At 45.1% G+C, this 21,512-nt stretch overlaps 1 protein-coding gene across 4 annotated transcripts in view; it reads right to left on the minus strand.

The window, feature by feature from the left end:
• LIMCH1 (LIM and calponin homology domains 1) overlaps nt 1–19,527 on the minus strand; it is a 264,731-nt gene extending 245,204 nt beyond the window's left edge. For all 4 annotated transcript variants that reach the window (XM_040418931.1, XM_040418932.1, XM_040418933.1 and 1 more), the window contains exon 1: nt 19,151–19,527. In XM_040418931.1, the coding sequence (XP_040274865.1) occupies nt 19,151–19,246 (96 nt within the window). In that variant the 5' untranslated portion in view covers nt 19,247–19,527. The remainder of the gene's footprint in view (nt 1–19,150) is intronic.
• Nucleotides 19,528–21,512: the final 1,985 nt, after the last annotated feature.

Raw genomic sequence — 21,512 nt, forward strand, 5'->3', positions numbered from 1 at the left:
ATTTTGGGAGTTGTAGTTTTGCAATAGCTGGAGGGCCGCAGGTTGGGCATCCCTGCCTTAAAGGGAATTATCAGGGAGGCGATGATATGGCTGAAATAACAGAGCATGCAGTGCTCACACACTGCTATGGATATATCCGAAGCTATACGTCCCAAGAGACGGCCGGCCTTCGTTCTACACAAGGCTAGTCCGAGTAGTTTATATATTGCTTATACATCACAAATGCTTTGCTACTTGCACTTTAAAATAAAACAAATGGCCCCAAGTAATTCCCTAATACACTTCTACTACTTCATTTACTTCCTGCGGGAGCAATCCGTGCGGCAATTGGGAAATTAAATTCCCCTCTACTGCAGCTGAATATTGTATGAATGGGGAAAGTCCTGACAGCCATCAGAAGAGCCTCTCCGATTTCCCCACTGGCCGGATACCGGCGCTGGAGGAGCAGCCAAAGTGGATTTAAGTTAGGCAGCTGTACAGCAACTGTACATGAGGACCCGAGGTCTGCTACATCTGTAGATCATGTATAAGCAGCTTGTGGTCACTTTATATAGGACATCATAAATAAGAGCTTTAGTGTACTTATACGCACATCTTTACAAGCCATTCTAATGTTTTACCAATGCATTAAAAAAGTGAAAATGAAAATTTTCCAAAAAGATCCTATTTAGTGTCCACAGTGGGTTTCTACGGTTACAAACCAACCCTATGCACATGAATCCTGATTTCATACTCTCTTCCCTCTTTTCTCTACTTCCCAATAAGGCTGAATGACTATGGGGCACATTTACTAATGGACTTGACACTTAGATGTAAAGAGTATCGCAAATCACCTTTTCTGTCTGGCCGCGCGCCAAAATTGTGGCTGGTTTTGTGCTTTTTACGCCAGTGGGGCCTGACAGGAGTGAGGCAGGGGTTGTGCTGCCAGCCACAGCAAATTTACTGACATTTACGCCTGGAGGGACTGGCGTAGTTTTTACTCAAGATGCACAGACACATCTAATTTATAATGAGGCGTGCGCCTCATCATAAATTGGGCGTATCTAGCGGCAGCGCAAAGGGGGAAACTAAGACCGGCGTAAAAAGCTGGTATTATTAAATGTGCCCCTATGTATTTTGTGTAGATTGAGGATCTGCAAAATACGGATCCTGTCCATGTTGCGTCCACATTTCTTGCGGACCCATTCACTTCAATGAGTCTGTGCTCCAAGTATAGGACATGCTCTATTGTTTTGCGGAATGGGCATACAGATGCGGAAAGTACACGGATCATCCACATTCCGCATCTCCGGGTCCATTCTGCAAAAAGATATGTCCCCAAAATGCAGACCACGGACCCTACTGAAGATAATGGGATCACAATATAAAAAAAAATAAAGGGGGGGGGATGGTACGCAGACCATCTGTATTTTGGGGATCCATGATTTGCAGACAGCAAATGAAACAATGAAACATATGGGGTTGTGTGCATGAGGCCTAACCTACTGACATTAGGCAGTTAGAAGCATGGAACAGATGAAAGAGGGAGAGACTTATCAAAACCAGTGCAAAGGAAAACTTTCTTAGTTGTCCATAGCAACCAATCAGATTTGGAAAATGAAAAGATCAGTCTGATTGGTTTTCCTATACTTTCTTGTCACCGTGGAGACGCATTGCTTTTCACAGGAGCACCAGAAAAAGAGAGTGATCAAAAGGATTTGCAAAGTTTTCATTCTGCATGCATTAAAATGTAATTGCAAAAGTATTCATACCCTTAAAGGGCATGTTAGAATGATTGACGACTCCTTGTACTGAATAATATTTAAAGGGTTTCTGTCACCTTAAGCTGGCTGACATTAGCAATGTGCTAATGTCAGCTGAACATAACTGTATTAGAGCCAACTCACTGCCTAAAGCCGAACTTTTATAATATGCTGATTAGCCTCTAGAAGCGGGGGGGGGGGGGGGGGGGGGGCCTTGCACCTGCTCCTAGAGGGTCCGCTTGCCTACCTCTTTTCACGCCCTTCTTCTCTTGATAGGGCCAGGGCAGCGCTGCTCTCCTCCCGCCGGGCGTGTCTGCAGTGTAAATCTCGCGCCGTTCAGGCGCAGTGAGGAAGCCAGCAGCCGCCGAGCGTCCTACCCTCACTGAACGGCGCAAGAGTTACACTGCAGACACGGCTGGCGGGAGGAGAGCAGCGCTGCCCTGGCCCTATCAAGAGAAGAAGGGAGTCGCCAGAGGTGGGCAAACTAAGCCTCTAGGAGCAGGTGCATCGCCCCTCCCCCCTTCCCCTAGAGGCTAATTAGCATATTATTAAAAGTTAGTTTTTCTCTATAAAGGCTTCAGGCAGTGAGTTGGCTCTAATATAGTTATGTTCAGCTGACATTAGCACATCGCTAATGTCAGCCAGCTTAATACCCATTTTTCAGGTGACAGAAACCCTTTAATTAGGAATAATCTAATATACAGGTACTGACAATTCTTCCATGTATTCCACGACAACCTCACTTATAGTCATTAGACATCTCTGGTTGCAGGGATCTACAGAACAGCGCTGCCACTGGTACAGTACAATGTTTGGCCTTGTTCACAGCTGGGATCTAGCATGTCCTCCTGACCGGCACCACAACATAACCTCCCCAGGGAGCGCTCCAGCCATTGTCTCACTTCAGTCTACAGGAACTGCAATGCGAGGTGGGTCTAATATTAGATGACCAAAGCACACTTGTAACTTTCCCAGGCACGCCCTGACCATGATGTCACCAAAACACAACTATTTTCCACCCAAAAACATGATTTCATTCTAGAACAACCTTCTCAGACTCAGGAGATAAGTCTGATATGGTGGGATTCAGATCCGTGTGCATTCAACACAAAGGTTTAAAGAAAGAACTAGTAATCTAATAAAAATACCCCGGTGTCCCCGATACAGGATGGAATACCAAATAGTCAGTGACAGCAACTAGTAATATCTGGCTATACACGAAGGGGGAGGTTATCAAAACTGGTGTAAAGTAGAACTGACAGTTACCCATAGCAACCAATCAGATTCCACCTTTCATTTTTCAGAGCACCTTTGGAAAATGAAAGGCAGACTGATTGGTTGCTATGGCAGCTACGCCAGTTTTGTTTTACACTAGTTTTGATAAATCTCCCTCAAAGACTTTTTTTTTTCAATCCAAATAGAGTGGGGGTCATTTATTAAAGGGGTTTTCCAAGACCTATAATGCCCCCCCAAATGCTGAGGCCCCTCACACAGATTCTACTTACCTCGCCACCCAGCTCCTGCATCGCTTCTGATGCCGGGATGGCCGCCGCTGCGCAGATGAAAACATCCGGCGTCAGGGGGGAGCAGCCAATAGCAAGCCACGACAGGAATTGACACCTTACCAACTACTTGCCCTGTGACTTGAAACGTTTGAAAAGGAAATTTTTAACATTAAAGGGGTTATATGAGATGATGCAAATCACGCCCAAAGCCAGGGTTTGTGTTAAAATAATAAAAGGTCCCATACCCACCAGCGGATCTCCTGTATACAGTGCTGTACGGCACGAGCTCGCTGAGGCTACTGATTGGCTGCAGCAGGCAGATGGGGTATGCTGCTACATCACTGCTGTAGTCATGTAAACACCAGACCGGAGCGGATTCAGTGGGTGGGCATAGCATCTTTTATCGTTTTAGCACAAATTCTGACTTTGGCCAAGTTTTTCATCATCTAGTCTAGGCCAAGTCTTTCATCATTACTGGGGCGAATCTCTGCCATATATCTGCACATGGGGCCATATTCGACAACTTAACGTCTAAATAATTAACAAATAAAGATATTACAGATATGGATTAAAATGGCTGCGTTCTTTATTAAAGGGGGGGTAACCATAAATATTAATAAATCCAATCATTAACTCATTAAAATTCCCCCAGATGTTAATTTAAGTCCATTAAGATTAAGGCACCCAGTAAGGCTGAGCAACTAAGCCCCCCCCCCCCCCCCATTTAACAAGACTGCGACTAAAATACAGGGAGAGCGGGCGGGGCACGTTCTTCCTGCTTGGATCTTCAGACGCTGACAGCGCTCCCTAGGGCGAGTGGTGACCTCCATAAATACCCCAGATTCCCGCCGAAAATGTCCATTGTCCAATCCACAGAACGGGTTAAAAATAGAGCAGTGCCCAGCAACTGGTCAGCAACCAGCATGGCTAAGGGTCCATTCACACGTCCGTTGTTTCTTTCCTGATCTGTTCAGTTTTTTGCGGAACAGATCTGGACCAGATCTGTACCTATTCATTTTCAATGGGTCCTGAAAAAAAATCAGACACAATGTCTGTTTTTTTTTTCAGGACCCATTGAAAATGAATGGGTACAGATCTGGTCCAGATCTGTTCCGCAAAAAACGGAACAGATCAGGAAAGAAACAACGGACGTGTGAATGGACCCTCATCAAAACGCTGTCCTGTTACCGGCTAACCTGAACACCCGAGTAGATAGAAACAATACCAACACCTGTGTCTCAATGACCCCATGAGGGGGCGAACGCCAAATTTTTGGCCCCCCGCCCCTGTCAACATCACTGGTAAAAGTACCCAACTATGAGAGAAATGAGGGCTTTTGATAAATGAAATTAGGCTTCTTTCACACTTGCGGCAGTGTGATCCGGCGGGCAGTTCTGTGATCGGAACTGCCTGCCGGATCCGCCGATCTGGATGTGACTGAAAGCATTTGTGATACGCATCCGGATGCGGATCCGTCTAACAAATGCATTGCAAGAAACGATCCGTCTTGTATCTTTTTTCACATTTTTACCGGTCTGCGCATGCGCAGACTGGAAGGATGGATCCGGCATTCCGGTATTTTGAATGCCTGATCCGGCACTAATACATTCCTACGGCATTCCGGCAAGTCTTCAGTTTTTTTTCGCCGGAGATAAAACTGCAGCATGTCAGATCATTCAAAATGACTGAACTGAAGACATCCTGATGCATCCAGAACGGATTGCTCTCCATTCAGAATGCATGGGGATATACCTGATCAGGGCATACCCCTGTGATGGAACTCAGTGGCGGAAAAGAAAAACGCTAGTGTGAAAGTAGCCTTAGCAGATGGAAAGTCAATCTGTCAATCACAGCTAACTGCAGGCTGCGTGGATGTGTATCCTGTATAACCAAGGCTTTCACATGAGAAAACCAAGGAGTATAACTCTGTAATATGGCACGTGATGGAGGAAAACTGGGGACAGTACAAGCACAGAAGATTTTATTTCCAAAACAAATGCATCAAAAGGTGGTGAAAAACCTGACCTTGGACTTGTCCATTTACTTCACACTGGATTCTTATGAGGGTTTGGCCCATCTCGCACTTTGGTGGCATATCACTATAACATGCCATCAAAGTCACATAGGTGGGACCTGCACCTATCTCTAGAATGGGGCTCCCAAAGTGAATGTGGGTGTACGGTGTAAGCACAGCCGCCCTCCATTGATTGGTTGGAGTACTATACGAGCACCAGAGAGCGGCTGGCAGCCACCAATGTGCGGCTCAGGTGCCCCAGTAGATGGACTTATAGAGATCACATGCCCAATGCTGGCACACACCAGCCAGGCGCTGAAATGTGCAGCATTTCTCTGGACGGTATAGAAGGGTATCCCGCTATTCAAAGACAATGATCCACGTTCACACCAGACTTGATTGCTTGCAAGCCGAATACAGAGATCCATAAGAGATCTTAAAAGTGAAAGCTCGTCTAGGAGCGAGCTATGCACCTACAGTACAGTATATAAAGAGAACCCTGCTACCCTGTATATAATGTAGCTGTGAAATCACTATACTACAATACTTTGCTTTAATCCTGCAGAAACTGATAAATGTTCCATGTTTTTGTTCCAGCTTCCCTGACCCAATTCATCAGTACATCTGCATTATAAGAAGCTGTTTCGTTTAGATGTGTTATGTATGTACGCACTTAAAGGTCCTCTGTCAGCAGATTTGTCCCTATGACACTGGCTGACCTGTTACATGTGCCCCTGGCAGCTGAAGGCATCTGTGTTGGTCCCATGTTCATATGTGTCCGCATTGCTGAGAAAAAGGATGTTTTAATATATGCCAATGAACGTGTAGGAGCAACAGGGGCGTTACCATTACACCTAGAGGCTCTGCTCTCACTGCAACTGCCGCGTCCTTGCCACTTTGACTGACAGTGAAAACATTATCGCGCCTGGCCCTGTCAAAGTGGAGAGGCAGTTGCAGAGAGAGCAGAGCCTCTAGGTGTAATGGTAACGCCCCTGTTGCTCCTAGAGGCTCATTTGCATATATTAAAACATCATCTTATTGTAATGCGGGCACATGTGAACATGGGACCAACACAGATGTCTTCAGCTGCCAAGTGCACATGTAACAGGTCAGCCAGTGTCATAGGTACAAATCTGCTGACAGATGCCCTTTAACCCAATGTGGACCATAAAGAGGTAACTGCATCTTTCTTGGAAAAAATTATGAAGTACGTACATATCTGTCCATGCACTGTAGTGGAGCTGACTTTGTAATTTAACTCTTTGGGTCAGTATTTTCTTTACAGTGTGATGAGAAGAAAAAAATAGAGACTTTACCTTCAATCTCACCCAACTTCCTCATACACATACATGCTACCATCAGCCAACCATGTATGTGTTGTCAATGGGGAGAGAAGAGAAAGCCACTGCCAGACACCTCTGGTGGCATCTTATCTCCTGGGAGAACAAAGAATACCTATCTCCAGAATGGGGCCCCCAAAACTTATGTGCAGCGTGGTCTCCATTCACGGCTATGGGTGTTCCGAAAATAGCCAAGCAAGAACTGGTTGAGCGTTGGCTTGGCTATCTTCAAGACTCCCATAAGCAATGAGTGAAGAGAGGCTGCGCGCTTGCGCAGTGCGCTCTTCTTCACTTCAGGGGGGCCTGTTCTGAAGACAGGAGCAGGTTCCAGAGGTGGGACCTGCACCTATCTGACATTGGTGGCATATCCTAGCGATAGTCCATCAATTTCTAAGATGAGCCAACCCCCTTTAGGTTAAACCCCATAAAACATAATAATACACTGAAGAACTGAGCCAAATAGACTCCTTTCTGATAAACTCGGCACTGCTACATTACAATAGATAGATTTTTAATATGGTAGCCTAATAGTTGCTTGGTTTTATAGAAACAGACTGTCTTGCAGGCTCAAGGCAACTCCAGAAAACCAATGCACTTTGCCTTCTGTATATAAAAATGCTTTGAAGTTTCAAATACCTATATAAATATGTAACAGCAGAGCACTTGTTAAAGCCCATGAAGCGCTGTCATAATACACAGACAGCCAGTGCACCCATGCTCTGAAGACTGGTAGGGAGCAGACATTCAGCAGATCTCCCATATGTTCTCAAGAGCGGAAGAAGAAAGCCAAGTCAGTATTTAAAGATAACCTGTCACCGGGATTTTGTGTATAGAGCTGAGGACATGGGTTGCTAGATGGCCGCTAGCACATCCGCAATACCCAGTCCCCATAGCTCTGTGCGCTTTTATTGTGTAAAAAAAAACTACGATTTGATGCATATGAAAATGAACCTGAGATGAGTCCTGTCTCCCTGAGAGGAGTCCTGTCTCCCTGAGAGGAGTCCTGTCCCGGTTAATTTGCACATGTATCAAATTGGGTTTTTTTACACAATAAAAGCACACAGAGCTATGGGGACTGGGTATTGCGGATGTGCTAGCGGCCATCTAGCAACCCATGTCCTCAGCTCTATACACAAAATCCCGGTGACAGGTTCCCTTTAATATGACAACTCGGAGGTGAGACATCTGCTCTATGACCTGTACTTACTGCTGAAGCCTCAACTCAAAGAATCCTCCTTCTATCACAGATCAGTTTTTGTATTTCTGATGGCTTCTGTAGTTTAGTGCACAGTATATCAGCCAAGGAGGGTCACTAAAGCCATCATAGGTTAGACCACACAATCTGGCTACAGCATGAAGCCGAAAACCCCGACCACCATGGCTGTGTGAGTTTGTGGGTATTTTGCGTGACCACTGTCGCCTAGGAAGGGACCTGGACCCTTCAAAGATCTGTCCATTACTAGAAAAGGGTGTCTGCATTTCTTTTTGACAAACAGAGATACTCTTGTACCATGGACTAGGTCAGGTATTGCAGCTCGTCCCAATCCCAGGTACATGGGGCTGGGGTGCAATACCAGACATAGCTCATGGATGGAGAGGATACATGTCAGGGAAGAAAATACAGACTTTTAACCCTTCATTTAAAGGGGTTGTGCATTCCAGACATTTATGGAAAATAGATATTGTATATTGATGGGTTCGCTAGCTTACTATCTCAGGAACGGGGCCCTGGCATGAATGGAGAGCATGTGGTTTTCTTTACTCAGTGCTATGGGAGTTCTGAAAATAGTGAAGCGCTGGCTCAGGTATTTTGATAAGTCCCATAGCAGTGAATGCAGGAAAGAATGACGCTCATGCACATGACCGCTCTATTCACAGTGGGTCCCAGAGGTGGGACACACACAAGACATTTATGGCATTTTCTATAAATAAAGTCCAGAGTCCAGACGGGTTAACACCTTTAAAGTGGCTAAATGGACAAAAAAAAAACAAAAAACTAAAAAATCCAATCATGAACAAGAACTTAAAGGGTTTGACTCATGAAGACAACTTATGTCTTATTGCAACAAAGCTGACCCGACAACCAGTTGAAGATGCGGGTCCATCTTCTGAAAACACCTGTTATTGCTGATGTAAGTTGTAGTCGGCCATGTATTGTATGATTGCAGCAGGAGCAATGTAGTATTACAAGCGGGCCAATCAAAACATGCATGAGCCATGTCCACCATCAGCCGCTGATGTTTACTGCACTTTTCTCAGACTTAGGGCTCATGCACATGACCGTTGCCTGTTTTGCGGTACGCCAAACACGGACACCGGCCATCTGCATTTTGCGGAACAGAACAGCCGGCCCCCTAATAGAACAGTCCTATCCTTGCCTGTAATGCCGACAATAATAGGAGATGTTCTATTTTTTTTACATACAGACACAGAATGCACACGGAGTCATTTCCATTTTTTTGCAGCTCTATTGAAGTGAATGGTTCTGCCTTCGGCCCCAAAAAAAAACTGAATAGACAAGGAAAAAAATATAAGTTGGCGTGCATGAGCCCTTAGGCTTCATGCACAAGACTGTAGTTGTTTTGCGCTCCACAAAATATTGATACCGTCCATGTTGCATCCGCATTTTTGGCAGACCCACTGACGTCAATAGGTCTGTATTTGGCGGATGATCTGTGTGCTTTAAGCATCCATATGTGTGCGTTCTGCAAAAAGATAGATGCAGACCACGGACCCATTGAAGTCATTGAGTCCACAAAAAATGCAGATGCAACACGGACAGTATCCATATTTTGAAGATCCGCAATATGCGGGCCACAAAATAGATACTGTCGTGTGCATGAGGCCTTACAGAGGACTATCCTGAGCAGGGGACACCAATATGCACTGACGCAGCCTATGGACAGAGGTGGTCTTAGTGAGTCAGTGGGATATGTTGGGCGTCATTGTTTGATGGATCAGTCACTGGTTGATTTCCATTTTTATGCTCTGTTGATGGAACAGAAAAACTAAACTCATAAAGCAGAAGTGACCTTGTCCTAAGCTGGGTTGACTGACAACTTCAGTTACCTACCAGCTACATAACGATCACCTATGTGTCTCCAGGAATCTATTCTTATCTTGTATGCTATAGAGCACCTGCAATGCTGATCTGGTCCAAATGAAATGTACACCAGGCTTGTGTAAGAGGAGCCACCATGTTAATAATGCAGGGCTTGACAAGAGAGAGAAGACAAGAGAGAGAAGCCACGATACTATACAGCCGAGGTCTGACCAGCCTGCTCGTCACGTTCACATCTTCCGAAACTGCCACCATAAGAGGATTCCTGGATAAAATCCTAGTTCCTGGGATATGCAGTAGACAGGCTGAGCTACAATACGGCCAGAAACACTTGTGTAAGAGAACAATGAGCCCATTCTATGGACAAAAAAAAAGAAGAGATATGATACTTCTGAATTCCATCCTGAAGAAACCTCAGGGGAGAGGGCCTTTGCCTTGTTTATAATCTCCACTATATGAACACCACGCGAGCCCCACTGTCATTTCCTGCTCATATACCCTCACAGCAAACAAAACCGAAAAAAGGACATCATATAATATTGCCTCTCTTCCTTCCTACAGTAGCAGATTTCAGTTAATTACAGAACATCCTTATACCAGAATCTTAGATATAGTCAATTCTGCAGAAGTTTTAGGCAGGTGTAGACAAAATGTTGCAAAGTACACACTGGCAAGTTTTCCGTGCGGGTGCAATGTTATAAGGGAAAATAATAATATCTACACAACACTTAACCCAAACCCGAACTTCTGTGAAAAAGGATCCGGCGACGGAACTGCTTGCCGGATCACTCTGCCGCAAGTGTGAAAGTAGCCTTAGGGAACTTTCACATTTGCGGCAAAGGATTCTGGCAGGCAGTTCCTTCGAAGAAACTGCCTGCCGGATCCGTCAAAACGTATGCAAACTGATGGCATTTGTCAGACGGATCAGGATCCTGATCCTTATGAAAAGTGCATTGAAATGCCGGATGCGTCTCTCCGGTAGGGGTGGGCGATATGGCCTAAAATCTATATTGCGATATAATTTTAAGCATGTGCGATATGCGATATATATTGCGATATATTGTTTTCTATATTTGGGGGGCGTGTTTAAACTTTTTTTTACTTTTTATTTAATAACTATTAGTCTCTTTAAGGGCTAGAACGTAGAACTCTTGTCATATTCACCCTAATAGAGCTCTATTAGGGTGAATAGGACTTCACACTCTCCCTGCTGCCCTGTGCTTTGTGCACACAACAGCAGGGAGCTGATCCCCCTCCCCTAAATGGTGCCATCCACAGATCCCCCCCTCCCCTAAACGGTGCCATCCCCAGATCCCCCCCCTCCCCTAAACGGTGTCATCCACAGATCCCCCCCTCCCCTAAACGGTGCCATCCCCAGATCCCCCCCTCCCCTAAACGGTGCCATCCCCAGATCCCCCCCTCCCCTAAACGGTGCCATCCCCAGATCCCCCCCTCCCCTAAACGGTGCCATCCCCAGATCCCCCCCTCCCCTAAACGGTGCCATCCCCAGATCCCCCCTCCCCTAAACGGTGCCATCCACAGATCCCCCCCTCCCCTAAACGGTGCCATCCACAGATCCCCCCCCCCCCTAAACGGTGCCATCCACAGATCCCCCCCCCCCCTAAACGGTGCCATCCACAGATCCCCCCCCCCTAAACGGTGCCATCCACAGATCTCCCCCCCCTCCCCTAAACGGTGCCATCCACAGATCCCCCCCCCTAAACGGTGCCATCCACAGATCCCCCCCCCTAAACGGTGCCATCCACAGATCTCCCCCCCTCCCCTAAACGGTGCCATCCACAGATCTCCCCCCCCCCCCCTAAACGGTGCCATCCACAGATCTCCCCCCCCTCCCCTAAACGGTGCCATCCACAGATCTCCCCCCCCCCCCCTAAACGGTGCCATCCACAGATCTCCCCCCCCCTCCCCTAAACGGTGCCATCCACAGATCTCCCCCCCCCCCTAAACGGTGCCATCCACAGATCTCCCCCCCCTCCCCTAAACGGTGCCATCCACAGACACCCCCCCCTCCCGACGCTCACAGGAATACATTTAAAAACTAATCAGTAACTTTAACTTTATTCATTGGTGATCTCTTTACTGGATACCTTACTAGGTCTTAGCTCCGATAACAGCATGCAGTGCGGGGGGCGGCGCTCACTCACTGACATCACGCGCCTGCGCCGCCTAGTGGGAGGAGCAGGCGCGTGACGTCAGTGAGTGAGCGCCGCCCGCACTGCCTGCTGTTACCGGATTTTTTGCGGTCTGAGCATGCGCAGACCGCAATGCCAGATCCGTTTTGCCGGAACACTCGGGGCCAGATCCGGCATTAATGCATTTCAAATGGGAAAAATGCCTGCAAGTGTTCCAGAATTTTGGACGGAGATAAAACCGAAGCATGCTGCGGTATTATCTCCGTCCTGAAAAGGCAAAAAGACTGAACTGAAGACATCCTGATGCATCCTGAACAGAATGCTGTCCAATCAGAATGCATTAGGATAAAACTGATCAGTTCTTTTCCGGTATTGAGACGGAACTCAGTCCCGGAAAAGAATAACGCTAGTGTGAAAGTACTCTTAATAATTTAAAGGGAAGCTGTCACCAGCAACCTCCTTATCTAACTGTTTGCATAGACACATAGCTGTGGTTCACTTGATTAAAATGCTGTGTTTCTTTTTTTTTTTTGATCTGAGCTTCCATTCCTGAGTTATGATACTTTATCTTTAAATGCAAATGCTACTAAGTTGTTTTTTGCTGGTTTTATAAGTCCAGGATTGCTCATAAAGGTAACGTTTTTATTAACTGTAAGGCTGCTAGAAAGCTATGGGAAGGGTTAAAAAGGTGAAACTTTGATGACAGACTCCCTTTAAGCCTTTGGTGTAATGAGGGAGTCACCACTGCATCCAAGCTCCACTTCTTTCTGTGACCAACCTGGCTGCTTTGATTGACAGGACCAGGCAGTGGCAAAGTAGGTCACAGAAAGGAGCAGAACTAGTGGGCTACAAGAGCAATGGTGATGCCCTCATTGCACCAAAGGCCTAATTTGCATATTAAGATAAAATAACTCTGAAACGGAGCCTCGGATCAACAAAAGAAAAATAGCCTTTTAATCTGGTGAACCATAGCTGTATGTCTATGCAAACATAGTGGCACACTGGTGACATTTATTCTGCAGAAGGACAATGATCCTAAACAAAGCCAAAGTCATTAAGAACCATCTTCAGACTAAAGAAGAACAAAGAGTCCTGAAGTGATGATATGGCCCCCACAGAGCCCTGATCTCAACATCATCAAGTCTGTCTGGGATTACATAAAGAGATGGAAGGACTTGAGCAAGCCTACATCCATAGATCTATGGTTAGTTCTCAAATATGTTTAGAACAACACACTTGCCGAGTTCCTTCAAAAACTGTGAGCAAGTGTACTGTGGGGATTCGCTCTGGTAGACAGGGTGTGCAGACGCAGTACAGAGGCAAATTACCAGCTCTTAAATCAAACTTCCGTGTTTATTCACATATAAAGCAAAAACAAACCGTCACTTTGCAGTCTTGGTGTTAGTTCACACACAATGGAAAGTATACATAGCAAAAATCACCTTGTTGGCAGTTCTGCCTCCGGCAGTCCATAGCAAGCTTTTAGGGGGCCCGCTTCCCTTACAGACGGTCTCAGGACTCCAGCACGGCACAAGCCTCAGATCCCAGCACACACACCTCCTGAGCTCCACTGTCAGACTGAGGTAATCCTCCTCACCTGGCAGTGCTGGCTGGTTTTGTCTTCACCAATGTCTTCACCATAAGATTCTATCCTTTTCTCCACCTACTCTCTGGACTACTACAACTCAATGTTCCTATTGTCCTATATGCTATATGTGAGATAAATATGGGATTTGTTTCCAGATATTAATTTTCCTTCCCCCCCTCCTCTTTATTTTCTACAGGTGAAATGACCACTGTCAGACAGGTAGTATCATGCCATTGCTATATTATGCTGTAGTGATATATTTGTATATACATACAGATACATAGGAGTACTTATTAACCAGCCTATAATATTTAAGATCAATTCCTACTCCAAATGAGTAGATGATATGCACTACCTTTATTTAAGAGTATATCACATATGAGAAGCATTGCTTGCTATATGTTCCTAACATCACGCCAGCATTCCTATTAGACTCACTATTGCCACTGTGCATGCGCCCGCTCTCCAAGACGTGACTACATTTTGCCAGTTCCCTATTCAGGCCAGAGATCCCCTTGCACATGCGCCCGCACATGACCTCATCCACCAGGCGCAAGCTACCCATACTCTCCGCCCCTGACACTGTTTACTTGCTTTGCGCATGCGCCCGCTCATGAAGTCAACGGGACGCGCCTCTCCTCGCCACCCTTATAAACCAACCAGGCCAATGGCGCCCCCACACCATCCTATATACTCCCTACTATACAGACTAAGGTATGTGCATTCCATCTACAAATGACTACTGATCCTGTTGCGAGCTGCAACTATGCCCATTATAAGGAATTTGAGATGTCCCCTCTAGACAATTAGCTTTACCCTGATCATGGTATTTACAATTATATTTGTACTGGCATTATATTTAAGTGGTCCACCCGGACATTATGTCTTAACTACCACCACTAACTTTGCTTAACTTTTGCTTACTCAGGCATTGCTTAATATGAACTATATGATACATAGGACAGGAATACTCTCTTTTTTCCTTTATCTAATACCATACTGTTTGGATTTCACAGATACCCTACATACATCCTGCCATCTTTACCTGGGGATCACTAGCTCAGCGTCCTAATCTAGACTACAGTTACTTCCTATGTTGTTAACAGACTATCTAAATGCGGATATCATGTATGATTTTGGTCCATTGTGTATTCTCTTGAAAGATAGACATATTCTCCCCAATCATGTTATATCAAAGAATACATTGTCTATTATATAATATGTTACCTATGAAGCAACTATTTTTTCTATTACTGTATAAATTAAATATTTACTTGTCTATAAATTAGGCCGTGAACAATGTCTGAGACTAGACCGAAACGTTGGCCAGTGGCTACTTTTTTGGATGGATATATAAAAGATAAAAAAAAGATATATAAAAAAGATATGAAATGAAATAAAACAAGCAACTCATAATCAACTATAGAGTGCCGTGGTTTTTTGATAAAAACTTGCTGGTTTTTAGGCCTGGCCAAACCAGTCATGGATCATGGGGAGTAGTCACCCACCCATCACTTTGACTACTCCCAGTAAGTGCAGTACCAAATCAGCTATACAGCCATACGAAGTATTAAGGTGTCAAACAGCAACTGCTGCTGACACATAAAAATCAGCTCTTACTCCACCGAGGCCAGGTACCTCGGTGACACGTACCTATTATCCACGATGATTCCTTGTACCTTCTTACAGTACCTAGAAGAATCGATGCTGCTTTGAAGGCAAAGGGTGGTTTAGATTTCTCTTTCATTCATTCACTTCGCATTTTGTTCATTGATAAAAATAAAATATTTTACCACTTCTTTTTTTAAAGCATTCTTTATTTGCAGCAATTTTTCCCACACTTGCCTAAAACTTTTACACAGCACTGTATATATACATACATACTTACTAGTAAATATAAGTTGTTAGGCTATGTTTTGTCAGGGGTTCTGGGATAGCAAAGATGAGGAATCTCATCCGAAACATGACAAATCCCTGTATAAAAGTCCATGGGACTTGTCAGGATTTCATAAGATACGTTCAAAACCAGATCTGGCATAGTGTCACGTACACTCCCGTGACAGGTGCCAGGAAATCAGAGAGACTGGCAACACGTGGGTTACTCTGACTGGTTTCTTGTGGATCTTTTGTGTCTGTGTTGTTTTGGTAATGACCACACCTCTTGCAGGTGTTGTTGATTTGGTAATTTCCCTTATTTATTACTGCTTACCCCTTCTGGTGATGGATCATGTGACGGACCATGTGATGAGCGCAGTGACGTCACCACAGGTCCTTTTCCTCAAAAGAAGAAGAAAGAAGAGAAGCCGGGCTGCGCGAACAAGTAGATTAAGGAGAGTTACATTTTATTTTATTTATTATTTTGTAACCCCTCCATCACTATTTTACTAAGCATTCTGTATTAAGAATGCTATTATTTTCCCTTATAACCATGTTAGGAGGGAAAATAATAAAATCTACAGAACACTTAACCCAAACCCGAACTTCTGTGAAGAAGTCCGGGTTCGGGTCTGGGTATCAAACATGCCGTTTTTTCTCACGCGCATGCAAAACGCATTAAAACGTTTTGCATTTTCCCGCGACGCCCCGGCTTCCTACATGCAACGCCCGTGTGAAAGAGGCCTTGGGCTTTCCTAAAAGCAGATAAACCTGGATAAAGATTTAGACAACCTGACAGATCAGTACTGTTCAAGGGCTTGCATTTGCTGGGATTCTTTGTACTTCAGGGGGTAATGCCCTTACATTCTTCCACACACATAAAACCTTTCCAAGAATCCAAAAACTGCAGCTTTATACTAAAATCATAAAGGCCAAGCAAGTGTCTCCAGTTTCTCTCACCACATTCCTCTACTGTGGTTACCAAGAAAACCAAAAATAATACTGGAACATTCTGACACCACACGACCAAGTGATGCCTTACAACAAGGGGACTACTGACACTATTTCCAGTCCTGGACAGCAGCAGGCTGATAACAAATATAGCAAAACGAAACTGTGCTGCGTCACCTGTGACTCCTCGTACAGCTATCCAGTGTCATCTACTTTTGCCTTGTGACAAGGTTTTAAAAATAAAAAAAATTTAAACATAATTACAAAATAAACATTTGAGTACATTAGGCCTGATTTTTCTTTATTTTTTTAATCCAGAAAATCACAGTAACACAGTTTGGGACCTGTGGGTTCTACTGGCTTTATTTTTATAGAGTAAACCATGACAAAGCTTATATGTGGAATTGTGTCACGATCAGCCCTATTCTACTCCTTCTGCTAGACCAGGAGCTCTCCTGACTTTCTCCCTCAACATTTTCATACACTACTGGTCTGCATCGACCGACTCCATGATCTGCTCAGTGTTCTGCATAGCTAGATTACAACACCAGTCTTTGAAGGTCACTAGTGTACCATGATTTGAAGGAAGAAGATGCAAAGAGGTATCTCCCAAGGAAGAAGAACCATCTCTCTAGCACCACCTTGTAGAAGTGGCTACCTACAAGTCCAAATCCAACATTTTAACAAGCCTCGTGATATGACAAGGCAAAATAACCAAGCCAAACATCTATCTGTAGACAGCTATTTTGGGGTGCTTACCCTCAGTACTGAGCAGGATTCTGGCTAGGTGGGCACAATGTTTTGGATGCAGCTTAAGCAGGGTACTGGCTGTCCTTAAAGAAAGACCCAATATGAGGACTTACTGGAAGTACTCCGTGGTATGGAAACTTTTTGGCAATGCTCCATGGGAAATCAATAAGCAAAGAGGTATCTCCCAAAAAAAGAGAACCTAATGCCACCTTGTGGAAGTGGCTCGCTAGGAATCAAAATTCAACTTTATAACAAGCTTTGGGATATGACAAGGGAAAATAGCCAAGCCAAATATCCATCCGTAGCCAGCTGTGTTGAGGTGCTTGCCCCTCATCAGTAAGCAGAAGTATTCTGGCTGGCTGGATGCATCTTAGGTAGGGTACTTTTCTTGGGAGATACCTCTTTGCATACTGTTTTCCCATGGATCATTGCCAATAAGTCCCCATACCATGGAGCACTTCCAGTGAGTCTCCATACAGGACTGGTCTCTTTAAGCACAGCCAGGACCCCGCCAAGGAAGAAGATCGAGTAAGTCCTATAGAAGTTAACAGTCTCCATCAACTGGATCTCAAGCGAAACCCAGAAGAAAAATGTCCAGGTCTCGGCATACATTACAACTTGAGAACATCCCTGTATAAGACGGAGGGAAAGAAAACTAAAAAGTGATGTAGAATGGCCTTCTGGAACTGATGCACAAGTCAGAGGATCTGTCCAAGGTCCAACGCTAATTGTAATGAGAAGGGCCTTATATCGTGCAAATACACATTCTACACTGGAAGAAAGGTCTGTACACAAGTAGCAGAAGAAATAATAAGAAGGTTTAAACCATGTATACTATAACTATAAAGAGGAATGGAAAAGCACATTGTCTAATACATTACATATTAACAGTGAGAGCCTGGCCAGCAGTGTAGATACACCACCATCATCCTTCATAGACAACTATAGCTATATGTATTAAATGTCCGGTTTCATACAAGTAAAAAAAAAAAACAGTTTGACCTGGATATAAATCTAGACATTCCTTGCACAATTTCAACCTAAAACTACTACAGAGGCTTGTACCACAGTCATTTTGCCATCGCAACCTGTGGCTGGTAGGTGAACCAGGAGCTCCAGCCACAAATCTGACAGCTGCATCATTGCCATTAATACTTTGCATTGACACTTCATATAATATTACAACACAGCTTGAAGTATATACCATTCATATTACATATATGATTATAGACTATATACAGGATGCCGTAGATTAGAATAAAAAAAAAAAACCCTGCTGACTAGAATTCACTGCTGGATCACACCTTCATCCCTATGAATCCGAGCACTATACCACATCCAAAATGAGGGAGAAAAAAATAAATAAATCTGCATTCCGCCTGCGTCCTCACAAAAGAAACAATTCAGTGCCATGAAGGGCCCGAAGCTTGAGCTGCCTCACAGTAGCAATGCAATGGAAAGTTCTGCAGGCTTTTCAGAGTCCCAGCGAACAACAGACGTTGCAATCAATCACACAATAATGCTTGTGTTGCTTAGCCCAGAAAGACACTTCTTTACCCATAACCATCCCTTTCCCCAATTTTTACCCCTTCACAGCTGCACAAGTCATTGGCACACGAATGCCTGGCCAAGTGGAAGAAGTATCAGGCAAACTGTAGCAAAAAAAATTAAGAGGAATAACAGAGTGTTTCCAGCCAGGAAGCGTCTGTGCCCCCTCTTTTTTTCCCCCCTGGTCTCCCATTCTAAACAGAGATGAATAGGGCTCTGTGTTCAGGAGCTGTCAGCTAGAAGGCTATGGCCACAGCAGGTATGCAGTCCCCATGGCATGTAGTAGCAGATAGAAGAACCTCTCTGGCATTCAGCTGTCTCTGTGCCATGCATGGGCACCACTGGCACTGTAGGAGGATGCATAATTAATAATAAGCAGGATGCAAATCTGGAAATATATAAGTCCTTCTGCCTGTCACCCAGCTACTGGGCACACACTAGCTATTCCAGCCTGGTGGTCTGTCTGCACAGCCAGGGGCATCACTGCAGACTGTGCCCATCAATAGAGAGGTTTAGGAAAACAAGCAACAATGTGGATGACACCAGCACAGCCTCCTCACATGTCCAGACTATGCACACACAGAAGCTTCCCCCCAGGAGCTGTCACCTAGATCCGGATTTACCTCGATCCACTTCTGGGCTTCTCTGCAGGCAGCATCAGGAGGGGACTCCTGTGGCCGGGTGGCGATGTCCTCCAGATCTAGTGCAGGGCTGGCCATGTCCAGGCAGCAGTGTGCGCCTTCCTCTCTACAGCAGGAGAAATGGGATCCACAGCCTCCTCCGAAAGCAAGTCCCCTGCCCTGTGCAACGTGATCTGTGCCACACACCGGCTAAAAATAATCAGACTGTTGCAGCTTTTTGCCTTCAGCCCATGCAAATCCTAAAGCCGCCTCCCCCTGGAGCAGAGGCAGCAATCACATGCCTCATTACATGCTCGCCCAGAGCCCGGCACTCACTGCTGCAGCCCACAAGAGGGGGCACAATGAGGAGAGGTGCCCTGGCAGGGATGGCTGCAGTGACTCAGGTGTCTGCCCCAGGGGGTGATGGGAGAATCATGGAGGCTGCCTGCTGCAACAAGTGCCTGCCATAGCCTGGCCTTCTATGTCCTACATTCTACATAATCCTGCCCTGAGCCATCAGGTCTTCGCCGGGATTAAGGAGCCCCAAGGCTTCATTTTAGCTTCTGGAATAATCATTGGAGGTCATTTACTAACATCCCTCCAAGTTATCTGTGCAGCCATATTTTGCCGCAAATTTACTAACATTTACACCTGGAAGCAGGTATAAAAGTTGGGGAGGGGGGGGGGGGGGGCGCATTTATCAAAACTGACTAAAGCCTCATTCACACGTCTGTGGAACACGGACAGCACACGTCTTCATTCATTTTAATGTGTGTATTCAGACATCAGTGTTTTAGCACGGGTACGTGCTCTATTATAGTCTATGGGTCAGTCGAAACCACAGATGCAACACGGATCATTAGGAAGAGATGCTTTGAAAATGATTTTTCGGCTGTGCAGTGTCAGTGAAACACGTAAGACACGGACCCATCGCGGACATCTTCACGGAGGCATCACGGACCACCTTTTCTCAGATTTAAACATGGACAGGGACGTGTGAACAGGAAAACTGTCTTAGTTGCCCATAGCCAAAAATCAGAGCTCACTTTTCATTTCTTAAAGTGTTCTGAAAAAATGAAAGATGAAAGCGGATCGGTTTCTATGGGCAACTAAGACGGTTTTCCGGTTGGACAGTTTTGATAAATTAGAGTGGAGAAGTTTTTCACTCCAGGCGCACAGACTGCTGTAGATGCGCCTAATTTAAGATGAGGAGCGCACCTGGTGGTCATAAGTTAGGCACATCCTCTGGCAACGCAGGGGAAATCAAAGACCTGAGCAAAACACCGTCTTTGTAAATGACCCCCATTGTGTGCATGCTAAATTGTATTTGTTTGACCATTGATATATCAATAATTTCTTTAGTTGTCTAATTTGTTTTATCTGTTATTGGGAAAGCTGGGGGACAAGTGATGTGACCACCATAAGGCCTGCTCTATATGTTCTGCAGACAGCATCGGTACCCATTGATTTGAATGTGTCTGTTCACACATCAGTATTTTTTTGCTGACCGTGGATCAGTAAAAAAGAATCACGGAGACATGCACTACTTTGGACCATGATGCAGACCAAACCCACCAATTGATAATCACGGATACAACACGAATGGCATCCATGTTGCTTCAGTTTTTCACTGAAGACTGATAGGAGATGTTTTGGAAACTAATTTTAAGCTGAGCCACGTCCATGGAATATGGATGACATACGGAGGGTAAAAATGGACACACGGACCAAACACTGATCCTTCACATACATCTTCATGGATGAAACACAACTATTTTTTTTAGCGGACGTCATACTGAAATGTGGACGAGGCCTAAGGTCTCATGCACACGGCCGTCGTGCGGCCCGCAAACGGCGGATCGGCAATCCACGGCCACGTGCACCCCGCATCATGGATGTGGACCCATTCACTTGAATGGGTCCGCAATTCTGGAGATGCAGAACGGAGTCACGGAACGGAACACCGGAAGCTTACGGAGTGCTTCCATGGTGGGTTTTTTTTTCCGTTGTTCCGCACCGCAAAAAAATATGACATATCATTTTTTTTGCAGTGCGGACAGACCACGGACCTATTCAAGTTGAATGGGTCCGCCCCGCTGCACGGAGGTTGCCGTGCATTGGGGACCGCAATTGCGGTCCCCACTGCACGGAACGGCCGTGTGCATGAGGCCTAAGGCTGGGGCTACACGACGATCTTGGGCATGGTGCCATATTCAACAATAACCTTTAAATAATTAATAATACAACAACACAAACTTCAAATGGATGAAAAGGCCGCGGTCTTTATTAAATTATTGGGGGTTACATAACTCAACCACTTTAAACCAATATAAAACCATATTTAATAATATTAAAGTCCATTTAC

Source organism: Bufo bufo, chromosome 2 (genome assembly GCF_905171765.1).
Source record: "Bufo bufo chromosome 2, aBufBuf1.1, whole genome shotgun sequence".
Classification (NCBI taxonomy): Eukaryota; Metazoa; Chordata; class Amphibia; order Anura; family Bufonidae; genus Bufo; species Bufo bufo.